Source organism: Anopheles maculipalpis, chromosome 3RL (genome assembly GCF_943734695.1).
Source record: "Anopheles maculipalpis chromosome 3RL, idAnoMacuDA_375_x, whole genome shotgun sequence".
In the NCBI taxonomy this organism is placed as follows: domain Eukaryota; kingdom Metazoa; phylum Arthropoda; class Insecta; order Diptera; family Culicidae; genus Anopheles; species Anopheles maculipalpis.
The window spans coordinates 87,652,263-87,664,530 of NC_064872.1; the positions used below are offsets into that span (position 1 = coordinate 87,652,263).

Here is a 12,268-nt window from a genome sequence, read left to right on the forward strand (position 1 = left end):
TGTTTACGGAAGAATTATTAACATAGAAAAAAAAGGTGAACAGGATCACACCTCGCCGTGTATCCTGATAGGAAAGAACGTGTTAAAATGCTGCTTTATTGTTTATTTGTATACATACCAATCTCATGTAACTACAGCATGCGCGTGTTTATTATCAACACTTACTAACACACACTCACGAATGATTGTTAAGATAATTTTCAAATTATACTGCTCAGAATGTCGTGTTTTCTAGGATTTCGATTGCTTCTTAACTAAAAGATGACAATAACTGTTAATTTCGCATGCATTGGAAACCAATCAATAAAAAGAAAAATAAACATACACATGAAAACAAATGCTTGCACTGTTTTTTTGTAAATTTTTCTGTATTATTTCACCTACTCGCACACATACAAAAAACATATTTGTAAAACTTGCGTGTATTATTTTGTTCAAGTTGCGTTCCTCCACAAACGATTAGTGGCTTTTCGTATCCATAGAAACGAAGCGCAGTAATCGAGCTTTGGCTACATGATAACTATCAGTTTGTAGAAGCAGAAAAAAATGTCTATTTTGACCATTTAACTAAGGTAGGAATGAAAGCGCATCTCCATACTAATAAACAAAAACGAATAAAGAGCAAACAACGAACACCTGCTACTGGCGAAGGTATTTTGATATTCATTTTATCATTTGTTTCCAGTTTTTTCTCTTGCTTGACCCTGAAGAATGATTGACTTTGTGCGTCGTTTTACATTACAAAACAAAGGTGGGTTGTTGTACAAAACGGTTTCCGTCACACTTCGGCTCCTCTCTACTCTATCTATCCTCTTTCACGAACAACTACTAACGCTTAGCGAATTGTGTTTAAAATTATATAATTAAAACAAAACAAAACACATCCTGTGACATACTTTCCCTAAAACGCTGCGGCAAAAAATAACACGCTTTCATGCGCGATTTCGCTTGTTTTTCATCAGTTCGCCTTACCCTGCTGGCTTAAAGCACCGAATAAATGGAATTGTCATATTAGTTGCATTAATTGCTAGCTGCTATGCGTACGGTGGTGAACTTTGCGCGCTACGCGCCACGCTTTGAGCGGTAGTTCCTGTAGTTGACGTATTTTGCCACTGCCCCACCGATACCAGAGGAGCCCATACAAGAGGCAAATAAATATCTCTATATAATACCCATCGATCGTGATCGTACACTGACCACCACCGGCGGTGCAAGTCTGTAACAGCAGAAAAAAAAAATGGTTAAAAACGGACGCTACCATCGGTTCAAACGGTTGTTCAAGCGCTATTCTTACCTCTTTTAAAGCTGCATCGGAACAGTCATTACCGGCTGCGTTCGAGCACCGTCTCCACGTGACATAGTCCACTAACCACAGCACAACGGTTGTTGGCCAATTGCCTCCGAGATTGCTGAGTGTGTTCAGCAGTGTCATGTAGGTGCCACCAACGGCAGGATCGCTGATGCGTGCGAAAAATGCCATCACGGCCACAAACATGCTGTACAGTGCGATCTGATACAGCCCGTAGTTTGTCAGCAGTAGTATGTAGTAATAGTACGGTACGTGGTGATTTTGTATGATGGCCGGTGTGATCCATACGATACCGGCCGCCGTTAGTGTGAGTGCTATCCGGTACGGGATCGCTTTCAGATATACTTCCATTGGTCGCGTGCCAGCCGTGTATTTGCTGATCGCTAGCGGTAAAACGATCTGTAGCGGCACAAGCGGAACTACGAGCAGTGCCAGTTTATCCTTCGGAACACCTGCGTCGATCAGTTTAAGCGAGGTAACTGCATCGCACGCGGCATAACCTGCCTTGGCCGTTAGCAGTACCGCTACCAGCGTTAGGATAGGTTTCATTTTCATTATATCCACCAGCAGACGGTAGGTTTGCTTAATGTCCAGCTCCAAGTGTTCCTCGTGACCACGATCGATGCTGGGCGCGAGTTCACGTTTCCCGAACGCCACCAGTGTAGTTGTGACGAGAAACACCAACCCCCAGAACCATAGGTATCCGGACAGATTCACCAAACCCTCGGGTGCGGGTTCGGAGCGTAAATAGCTGTTGCAAAATTCTGCCGATTCCAGTGCCATGAAGGCAACGTATCCGAGGAAATATCCCGCCGTTTGGCCCACGCTGTTGCAGGTCGAAGCATGTCCGACATTGCAACGTTTCAGCATCGTCAGGGCCCATCCATCTACCGCAATGTCTTGGGTAGCGGCCAGAAAGTTTAACATAAAGAAGATAAAGCTCAGTAGCGGAATGTTGAGTGTGCTGCCGCTCTCAACGCTGGAATGGTCTTTGAATTCGGTTGTGGTGCTGCGTTCTGCTCCCAGCCAACGATTCACGTGCAGCGACAGAATCAGCATAAATATGCCGATCAGATACTGTGTTGGGATGAGCCACGATTTTCGTCGTCCAAAACGTTTCCAGAACAGTGAATCCACTATCGGTGCCCATAGTAGCTTTAAGCTGAAGGGCCAGTGAGCGAAGCTGAATTCGGCCTGCAAAAGTCGGTGCAATCGGTAAGCAATTCTCAAACCATACGTCGTCCCCTTGCATAACTAAATCACCATAGTAGGCTGCCCAAGATATGGCCCTACATCAATCACGATAAGCCTACTATGATAAGAGAGGCCGTTCGTGTAGTTGGATCGCGACTTACCTGCTGTTTGTAGCTTGCACCACGATTCTGCAGCAGCATCGGTATGGCCGAGGCCAATCCGATCGGAATGCCTTGCAGCAGATAGAGAAAGAACAGTATGGCAATGTTGCCCCAGTCGCCACGCAGGTCACTTTTTTCATGCTTCTCCTCATCGTCAGCCAGCGGCAGGAGCGTTTCGTGATTGGCACGATCGGTTTTCTTGCGTCTGTTGCTCATTGTACACGCGCTTCAGGGTGTATTTAAAAACGATTATCCTAAAGTAAAAACCGTCCGCTTACTTTGGCTGTGGAAGTGGGAGGAAGAGATGAATGGTTCAATTGTTAAACATGTGTCTATTTATTAGCAAACAAACAGGCAAGCAGGTGGTTCTCTTGGATCCTCCAGAGTACACGTCACTACAAGTGCGGAACGAGAACGGGTGGAATATGTTTTTCCACTTTCTCATTAAACAAGGCGTTCGACTGTGAGCATCTACCTGACCACATACCTGTTTTTCGTGCTGACCGGTAGCGAGGAATTGGTTCGAAGGGGAGTACACTTAACCAAGTACAAGTATGTTAGCACAGGTAATGGAAAGGAAGAATGTGCCTAGCATTCTTAATGGTATATCGGTGTTCACACAGGGAATATCGGGTGTAAAAAGGGTAAAGTTTCGGTTGCAGCACGATGATGATAGTACGTGGAAAACGGAGAAGAGAGCGAGAGAATTTATTTGTTTGTTGTCATTTCAGGCCAAAGCGCCTCCTCGATGACGTTCGATTACAGCACGATGACAGATGAGCGAATCGTCGAAATACAGATTCTGAGCAAAAATTATTAAAAAAAAAAATTATTCAATCTTTAGATAAGCTTGATAAATTAGATAAAATTTTATCAAACAATCATGCCACATATCTTATTGTGCATGAGCTGCAATCATCGCGGAAAATCGCGCGCTCTCTCTCTGGCAACACTGCTCTTTTTGACAATCTGTTTCTTGCTGGCGTTGCGCATAGTACGCTTCTTCTTCTTCTCACCGAACTAGCCGTGTGTTGTCCACATGTCGGTTTAGCTAGGAGTTTTCCAGTGAAATTTCCTGCGAAAAACGTACAGCTTCCACGAAAATTTGCAACAATGGCCAAGTTTGACCTCACGACTAAGAATTGCCAGTATTTGGATCGTCATTTAACGTTTCCTTTGCTGGAATTTTTGCTGCAGAAAAATGTAAGTAATGCAGCAGTGGAAAACAAGGTAGCGAGAGCGAGAAAAGGGCGAAAGAAGGTGAAGAAGAACGGGGGTTGCGTAGGTTGTGACCGCTCTACCGGAGCTTTGTTCCGGGGTCCCTATCCCCGTGCCAGTTCAGATATAAAAGGGTTGTTCTCTGTTTCGTGCATTACCCTACGTTTTGCTGTTGATTTGTCATCAAATCTAATATAACCTCACTTTTTTCCTTTTTTCGGTCGGTAAAATTGGCAGGTCTTCGATCAGACGTCCCTGTTGAAGTTCATCCTGGAGACGTTAAGCAAAACCAATATGTTGGACTACACGAACGACATTCGTGAGCGCTTGACGCAGGAGAAAAGTCAGCCGGATGAGGTGAATCAGCGCCGTTCCGCGGTGCTGGTAACACTGAAAGAATTACAGGTCGAGGTGGCACCGCTGATGAAGTGTATGGAGGAGCTCAAGAATCCGGACTCATCGAAGGATCATAAATCGGTGATACTTGCTTTGCAGCAGACACTGGATGTGAGTAGAGTGCAAGCTTTCCGAATAAGCGTCCGCTCAGCATCACCATAAAGCTTTCCTGTTTCTGTTTCAGTACGACATCATCCTTAGCGCCCAAAAGCTGGCCAAGTTTTTGTACGAGTGTGGCAACTATAACGATTCGTTGTCGTACCTGTACGTCTGCATGCTGGCAATGGAACCAAGCGATAAAAACTATCTCGGCGTGCTGTGGGGCAAGCTGGCAGTTGAAATTTTGACGCTCAACTGGCCCACCGCTCTGGAGGATTTGACGCGTCTGCGCGACTTTATCGACAACTACAACTTTACCCCGATCCAGGTGCTTCAGCAGCGAGCTTGGCTGATTCACTGGAGCGTGTTGGTGTTCTTTAATCACGCGAAGGGTCGTGATCTGATCATCGACATGTTCCTGTACAAGCCGCAATACTTGAACGCGATCCAGACGATGTGCCCACACATTCTGCGCTACCTTGCAACGGCGGTCATCATCAACCGTGGGCGCCGGAACGCGCTGAAGGATCTGATCAAGGTGATCCAGCAAGAATCATACACGTACCGCGATCCGATCACTGAGTTTCTGGAGCATCTTTACGTAAACTTTGATTTCGAGGCAGCCCGCAAGAAGTTGAACGAGTGCCAAACGGTCATTTCGAATGATTTCTTCATCATCGGCTGTTTGACGGAGTTCATTGAGAATGCGCGTCTGATGATCTTCGAAACGTTCTGTCGAATCCATCAGTGCATTACGATTGGCATGCTGGCGGACAAGCTGAACATGAAGCCGGACGAGGCGGAGTGTTGGATTGTGAATTTGATCCGTAATGCGCGATTGGACGCAAAAATTGATTCGAAGCTGGGCCATGTGGTGATGGGCACGCAGCCACTCTCGCCTTACCAGCAGTTGGTAGAAAAAATTGACTCCCTCTCCGTACGCTCCGAAGCGTTGACCCTGTTGGTCGAGCGAAAGCACAAAGCAAAAACTCAGGAAGCTGGCGAAGGCCACTGGAAGTATTACTAACGAGGTGGTTGACAAACGTTTGCGTTTTTCTAGTGTTTTGTTCATAAGGAAAGGAACATTGGAAATTCATTTTGTGGGGTTGAGAGCGGTGAATAGGATAACGTTCGAGAGGAAAGAAAAAACAATTTACAACCAACTACGGAACTCGTGCGAGCAATCGGCACAGCTTAAATTACGAAACATTCATTCTAACCATCAGTGAAGATGATTATTGATAAGCGAATTAGTTGGAATAAAAGGGTGTACGCTAGCGAGCATGCAGAACGCAAATTACAGTTGTTCATTTTTGAAAGAAGGTTGTAAGAACTGAAAAACGCCAAATTTGCTTAAAAATTAACCTACGGGCATCCGTATAGAAAAACTTGTTATTTGAAATGACGAATGTTTATCTTTTTACCGATGTCAACAAACATCAAAATCAACTGTCAAATAGTGGCGGCATTCTAATTGTGCATCGTCGATGGGACAAATGGTCATAGTTACCGGTCCTTATATCCAGGCGTGCCGCACTTTCAAATTCAAGAAATAGTACAGAAAAGAATAGAAATAGCGCTTTATCGTGAAAAACCTCGCTAAAGAAAAGGTGCATTTCGGTTGGAATAGAAACAAAAAGTGCATTGGTAAACGCAACGATGCGACGAAGTTGTGCCCCATCCATGAAACGGACTTGTGATGCCAGCGCTGCGTTACAACCGGTCAAGAAAACAATAAATACAGCGGAGAAGCCACTAGCTAGAGGATTTCATCAAGATCGTTCCTCAACTACCACAGTAGGCCAACAAAGCAGCCAGAGTGCCGTATTGAAACCGAAGAACTCCAATGGAAATGATACTACAATCATTTTTACCGTTGTTTGGGGTAAAATAAGCACCCGAAAACACAAAACTTGGGAAGGAGACGGTACACTCGAAGTGTCCGGTAGAAGTGCCGTGCTGAAGGATGAAGAAGGCCGAATAATAACGTCGACCAGTGGGTTAAAGGTCGAAGAGGTAACGGAAGGCATCCAGCTAGTTGTTGGATCGAAGGAAGTCGAAGTGTTGGAGAAATGGAGGGAAAAACAATCTCCAACAGACTGCAGCACAAATTTATCGACAGTTGCGGGCAGTTCGAAACATGGGACGACGGCATTGCCTGCCAAAAAAAGTTTTAAACCACCGGAGCAAAGAGTACAGCAGGAAGAGATTGAACCGTTGCAACCGATAAACGATTCGTTTACCTTTCCAGTTAAATCTTCACCTTCATCTACATCCAGCGCTAGTAACACTTTCAAACCGGGTTCTTCGATTATAGATGAGACAATAGTAGAACCGTTGATAATGAAGAAACCGTCATTCGAACATCAATTCCAGTACAATGTGGAGAATGTACCCATACCGGAAGTACACGTTCCGCCCTGCCTTACCCGTCATTTGCGTCCACACCAGCGTGAAGGTGTTGCGTTTCTCTACGAATGTGTGACTGGCATGAGAATGCTACAACCGCCCGGTTACGGTGCAATTTTGGCCGACGAAATGGGTCTCGGAAAAACGCTCCAGTGTATCGCTCTAATGTATACGCTGCTAAAAAGCGGACCATATGGAAAACCGCTAGCCAAGCGCATACTGATTGTCACGCCGAGCAGCTTGGTGGAAAATTGGGATCGTGAAATTACCAAATGGTTGCGAAACGAACGAATCTTTACCTTTATCGTTGGGCCAAACAATAAGCTGAAACGGTACGCACAATCGTCGCACATCCCGATACTGATCATATCGTACGAGATGCTGTCCAAGCAAATCGGTGAACTAGACACGGTGCGATTCGACTTGATGTTTTGCGATGAAGGACATCGGCTTAAAAACAACAATGTAAAAGCATTTGGTGTGCTGAATCAGCTGGCTTGCAAACGACGCGTGCTTCTGACCGGTACACCGATACAGAACGATCTGCAAGAGTTCTTTTCACTGATAAACTTTGTCAATCCGGGCATTATTGGTTCGTATCCGGATTTTAAGGCACGCTACGAAACTCCAATTATTGTTTCGCAACGGCCCGGCATATTGCCACAATCGATCGAGCTCGGCATTGAGCGGCTGAACGAGCTAAAAGCCATTACGGATCGATTTATGTTGCGCCGAACGCAGGAAGTGATTAACCAATATCTACCCGACAAGCACGAGGTAGTGATCCTGTGTCACCCGTCCGAGCTGCAGACCAGCTTGACCCATACGGCATTAACATTTTATGACAGCGAGAAAGGTTCTTCGAATGCAATTTCACCGCTTCAGATGATAACAATTTTGAAGAAAATTTGCAATCATCCTTCGCTCGTGTCGGTACAGGGCAAGGGTGATCCGGAATCGTTGGTACGTGTACTGTCGGACCAGTTACCATGCTGGCAACGAATGGGACCAAGCGATTCAGTCAAACTGGCCATTGTGGAGGCGCTATTGGAGGCGATGTTAGTCAAGCAGGAAAAAATTGTGATCGTATCGTACTACGGTAAGACGCTAGACATGATTGGTGGGTTGTGTGAGCATTACAATTACAAATACTGCCGGTTGGATGGTTCAACGGCTGGTCCCGATCGTGGTAAGATCGTAGCGGCATTTAACAATACCACTTCCGATTGTTTCATTCTACTGCTTAGTGCTAAAGCGGGTGGTGCTGGATTAAATCTGATTGGAGCATCCCGATTAGTGCTGTACGATAACGATTGGAATCCAGCCAACGATCTGCAGGCCATGTCTCGTGTGTGGCGTGATGGACAGAGGAAACCCGTCTACATCTATCGGTTGCTAACTGCCTACTCGATCGAGGAGCGCATATTTCAAAGACAAATTTCCAAAACATCCCTTAGCGGGTCGGTAGTAGATCAGAGACAAAATCTAAGCAATCTAAAGCTGTCGGACGAGGAACTGAAGGACCTGTTCTCCATTATCGACCCAAACGATGCAGACGATTGTTTGACGCACAGTTTACTCGAGTGTTCGTGTGCCGGGATTGGTAATGCTCCAGATAAGGAGGATATTTTCGATGATTCCATCGACGATTTAACAACCGAAAGCCGCTTTCAATTAAGACCACCCGGTGCAAAGCGCAGCAAAACAAGTAAGAAGAAATTTGCACTCAAGATGCAGGAACTAATGCGCTGGGAACATCACCGATCGCCCGTATCCGAGCGTGTCCTAGAGCAGCTCGGTTTGTCCCGTTGTGCCGACGAGGTCATCTTTTTGTTTCGAAACATTGTATCAGCAACGAAATAAATGGTGCATTTTACAATCAACACCCACTACCGTGTGCCGCTGTTTATTCGTCGTTCTCCAAATGGATGTTGCTGCCAAACCGTCCGTACAGATAGCCCTTCAGATCGCCCATCTTTTGCTGCAGATCCCGGTTCGTTTGTTGGATGCTATTGATTTCCTTCTTTTTGCGCTCTTTCGCTTCGGCCAACAGGTCGAGCGTTTTGGCCTGATCGTGCGAGAGAAAGACGTCGCCCATCAGGAACGGGATTTGCACGTCGTCGTCCAGCAGTTCAATTTCATCGCCAGCTTCTTCGAGATTTTTCAGCTCGTTCTGTTTGATGCGCAGCTCTTCCTTTAGATCCTCCACCTTGGCGTTGTAGTTGGCAAACTTGTTAATCTTCATCTGATCTTCGTAGGTGATGTGAACATCTGAGTCCTAAAATGGTCACAAAACTCGGTGGGTTAGTGTGTTTGCTTTTGTGCAATGGTGGAAACCTTGCAGTTACCGGCTGGAAGGTGCCCTTTGATTTCGTTTCCGCTTTGGTACTCATTTTGTAGTGTGTTATTTAAGTTACAACGTGCAGCTGGCACAACACGCAACTTTGGTGAAGAATCGGCACTTGTATGGAAAGTATAGCGAAGAAAATTGGGCCGTGTGTTGCCTTCTTGCTGTTCTTTTTATTATGACATTTTCCTTTTGACAGTTCGTTTTGACAATTTTCGAATTATTGAAAAGAATCGATAAAATAATGATAAGGACATTGTTTTAAGTTGTTATTACACAAAAAATAAAGAAATATATATTTTCTATAGTTTAAATGCGTACAATAGCGTTTGAACCTCGGCAATATTGTAATTTCCAACAAATTCTATAGTGATCTTGGTTCGGTGGTTTGACGTTTCCATGTTTCCCGCTTTTCCACCTTTGCCGGCGGATTGACATTAGCCAAGCAAAGCTGCCGCGGTCCACCGGTATGCAGCTTTCCCCGTATTGCTTCATCATTCCTTGTGTTTGTGGCACTGGGCGAGAAGCATTTTACCATTATGTCTAGCAAGTAAGTAAATGAAGCGAAAATAGACAATTTTCAAGTTCAAAACAATAGCATCGTTCATTTGTTGTTCCGTTTTCTTGCACCTCACAATCAGTCCCGGTTCCCCGGTACAGTGTAGCCCGATTGTGAATCGAACGCTGGAGCTAAACTTGAACCGGAAGCGTTCGAAGGAATGTCTACGATGGGGCACGGTACACATACTGCTACTGTCCGTGGTTCTGTTCGACATTTCCAACAAGTGTTCGTACTCGTTCTCGAATCTATACTACGTGGAGTACATTGCCGCAGCAATGCTGTCCTGCAGCGTGGTGTACTACTATTCCTGCTACTTTTACTACCTGTTCAGTACGGAGCCAATTCGTGGGACGGAACAGCAACGTCGGATACTAAAGTTTGATGCAAACGATAGCTCTTTCATTACGACACCACCCCAAACGAAACAGTCAGTCAATACCGACAACACGCCAATGAACGTTTCGACATCGCTGTTGCGGTCTTTTCACGAAACGACCTTTTCGGTAGCCTCTCCACGGTGGGGCTTTAGTCGGGGCAGTCCACCACAGTCAATGGATGGAATACGACCACCGATGGGTTATGATCGGAACGTATCATACGAAGCGTCACCGAATGTAAGTGCTGGTTCGATGAAATTCTCTCCCGCACTACGCAAGCTGGGCCCTCCAGGGGACACGATCATGGACGATTTGTTCATGGAAAACTATGCACAGTAAGTAGTGGTACGATTTTGGTTGATTGTCTGTCCAATACTCATCTGATCACGATTTGTTGTATTTCTTACAGTGAAGCTTCTTCGATGGATAAAAGCAACAATCGATCGCAAAAGGAGCAGGTGAACAATTCCGACGATTCGATGAACTCATCATTTGGCCGGTATCGCTTTAACGACATGTCCTACCTGTTGAAAACATCCCTGTACCAGCTATCGTCGTCAGTCACGCCAAGCAAACAGTTAACGAAAGAGCTCGAGACGGGACCATACAACGCATTCATCGACGGCAGTCCAGAGGGACTGAAGAAAGTGTCCGCTGCGCAACTGTCCACCTACGTCGGCAATCTGCGCATGTGGATATCGCTCACCATATTGCAGCGCATCGAGGAGGAAATTCACATTGTGGATCAGGCATTCAAGAGTCGCGGCTTTGCCGACATCCAGATCGGTAGTATCGGGCTGGAACGGTTGAAGAAAACGGCCGAAAACCAGCAGCTAGTGTCGCTGTACATCCCACGCCTGCCGTTGCTTATTCCATTCCTCGAAATGACAACCAACCAGGAGTATCTGGTGCAACGGATTAAGGATCTTGCCAAGGGTAGCTGTATAGCGGACTATCGATGGAATTCGGGCTCGGCATACAAGGGCATTAGTTGGGACGAACATTTACCAACTGATTCGGCGGTGGGTAAATTCTACTTTTTATTTTCGGAGCAAACGCCTAATACCAATTTCTTCTGTTCGTAGATCATTTTCCATCTGTTTTGTACCTATTTAGATAGCCAACTGCGTCCCTTACCGCAGCCCGGTGGTCGCCCATTCTACAACCGTTATGTAGTGGTCGGTGATAAGAAAACGACCAAGGAAACGCTCGCCGAGGTCAACACAAAAAATAAGACCAAGTGTGCGATCCTTTGCTCCAACCCGATGAAGCCCAAGTTTAACTTTGTTTCGGATGATAAAATACATAGCTGTTCCTATGTGAGTGGTCATGTTCGTAGCGTGCCTTTTCTGGCAACGAGCAAGAAGCAATATTTTAATTTTATTTTCTAAACTTCTCTTGCCAGGATCGAAACAATCTGTTCTATGTCATCATTCAATTTTTGATGTACATGAAAACCCACAACGAAAGTACACTGGAGGGTATTAATCTCGGCCCAAGTGGTATCAATATACTGTGCTGTGTTGATGACTAAAACGCAGCACTTAATCGTCATCGGATAGGAGTTAACTGTATAGGAATTCTGTTCTGTTCTATCGATAGAAAACCGTCGGTAAGTTCTCAAAGCAAAATTCTTTTCTTTTGAATTGAACCTTGTTTTTCAATGTGTGTATATTCATGCGATCAGATTATCAATACTGCTGCTGTAAGATTGATGTGTGTTACACAAAATGAAACACAGTGGTTTATTGTTAGTATAAATGGTCGACTTTTATGTAGAACACTTGCCACTTTAAAGTATGTATTCTTTTGGTTCTGTAATAATGAATTCAAATATCAATGCGATGATCCGTTTCTACGTACTTGCTTTTCCGAAAACATCGGTACAAATGCATATATTTTTGAGGGCTTAATCTAATGAATGTGTACGTTTAAGGACTAGACATAACATTATGTAGATGGTAGAAAAAGTAAGGAAACACGCACATAAGCACATCAAACAATTTTTGCAATGTAAATGTAACTTAAACAACTTTCAATAACAATCCTATAACGAAAGAAACCAACAAAACGATTTAAGATGGTTAAATTTTGATTTTTTTGACTTTTTTTGCACTTATAAACAACAAGGTGGAAGGCTTTTTTGTTTTTTGTTTGCTCATTTACCTTCATACTATTAAACGTGTTGTGTAATAA

The 12,268-nt window shown here is 44.8% G+C and overlaps 6 protein-coding genes across 6 annotated transcripts in view; 3 read left to right on the forward strand and 3 right to left on the reverse strand.

The window, feature by feature from the left end:
- LOC126563235 (ubiquitin-conjugating enzyme E2 variant 2) overlaps nt 1-12,268 on the reverse strand; it is a 55,990-nt gene that overhangs the window by 23,613 nt on the left and 20,109 nt on the right. The gene's annotated exons all lie outside the window — the stretch shown is intronic.
- Nucleotides 950-2,880, reverse strand: LOC126562002 (acetyl-coenzyme A transporter 1). The gene is made up of 3 exons (XM_050218410.1): nt 2,665-2,880; nt 1,295-2,503; nt 950-1,216 (listed from the first exon to the last, which is right to left on the reverse strand). Exons 1-3 carry the CDS (start codon nt 2,878-2,880, stop codon nt 1,028-1,030), a joined length of 1,614 nt encoding a protein of 537 aa, XP_050074367.1. The 3' UTR covers nt 950-1,027.
- LOC126562298 (eukaryotic translation initiation factor 3 subunit E) lies at nt 3,671-5,427 on the forward strand. Its single transcript, XM_050218758.1, has 3 exons — nt 3,671-3,867; nt 4,120-4,389; nt 4,463-5,427. Exons 1-3 carry the CDS (start codon nt 3,778-3,780, stop codon nt 5,402-5,404), a joined length of 1,302 nt encoding a protein of 433 aa, XP_050074715.1. The 5' UTR covers nt 3,671-3,777; the 3' UTR covers nt 5,405-5,427.
- On the forward strand, nt 6,037-8,649 carry LOC126561616 (DNA repair and recombination protein RAD54B-like). The gene has a single exon (XM_050217876.1). It carries the CDS (start codon nt 6,037-6,039, stop codon nt 8,647-8,649), a length of 2,613 nt encoding a protein of 870 aa, XP_050073833.1.
- LOC126563261 (probable prefoldin subunit 4) lies at nt 8,683-9,224 on the reverse strand. Its single transcript, XM_050219891.1, has 2 exons — nt 9,135-9,224; nt 8,683-9,064 (listed from the first exon to the last, which is right to left on the reverse strand). Exons 1-2 carry the CDS (start codon nt 9,177-9,179, stop codon nt 8,693-8,695), a joined length of 417 nt encoding a protein of 138 aa, XP_050075848.1. The 5' UTR covers nt 9,180-9,224; the 3' UTR covers nt 8,683-8,692.
- On the forward strand, nt 9,673-11,606 carry LOC126561142 (transmembrane protein 209). Its single transcript, XM_050217087.1, has 5 exons — nt 9,673-9,679; nt 9,732-10,407; nt 10,482-11,094; nt 11,158-11,391; nt 11,478-11,606. The coding sequence occupies exons 1-5, from the start codon at nt 9,673-9,675 to the stop codon at nt 11,604-11,606; spliced, it is 1,659 nt and encodes a 552-aa protein (XP_050073044.1).

Bases quoted from the DNA above. Each gene is read 5' to 3' on its own strand.
- LOC126562002 (XM_050218410.1), bottom strand. From the start codon at position 2,880: ATGAGCAACAGACGCAAGAAAACCGATCGTGCCAATCACGAAACGCTC. The intron at 2,504-2,664 runs GTAAGTCGCGAT...CGACTTTTGCAG, and splicing joins GTGCAAGCTACAAACAGCAG to GCCGAATTCAGCTTCGCTCA. The intron at 1,217-1,294 runs GTAAGAATAGCG...CTGCTGTTACAG, and splicing joins CCGATGCAGCTTTAAAAGAG to ACTTGCACCGCCGGTGGTGG.
- LOC126562298 (XM_050218758.1), top strand. From the start codon at position 3,778: ATGGCCAAGTTTGACCTCACGACTAAGAATTGCCAGTATTTGGATCGT. The intron at 3,868-4,119 runs GTAAGTAATGCA...TAAAATTGGCAG, and splicing joins AATTTTTGCTGCAGAAAAAT to GTCTTCGATCAGACGTCCCT. The intron at 4,390-4,462 runs GTGAGTAGAGTG...TTTCTGTTTCAG, and splicing joins CTTTGCAGCAGACACTGGAT to TACGACATCATCCTTAGCGC.
- LOC126561616 (XM_050217876.1), top strand. From the start codon at position 6,037: ATGCGACGAAGTTGTGCCCCATCCATGAAACGGACTTGTGATGCCAGC.
- LOC126563261 (XM_050219891.1), bottom strand. From the start codon at position 9,179: ATGAGTACCAAAGCGGAAACGAAATCAAAGGGCACCTTCCAGCCG. The intron at 9,065-9,134 runs GTAACTGCAAGG...TGACCATTTTAG, and splicing joins CAAAGGGCACCTTCCAGCCG to GACTCAGATGTTCACATCAC.
- LOC126561142 (XM_050217087.1), top strand. The intron at 11,095-11,157 runs GTGGGTAAATTC...TTCTGTTCGTAG, and splicing joins ATTTACCAACTGATTCGGCG to ATCATTTTCCATCTGTTTTG. The intron at 11,392-11,477 runs GTGAGTGGTCAT...TTCTCTTGCCAG, and splicing joins AAATACATAGCTGTTCCTAT to GATCGAAACAATCTGTTCTA.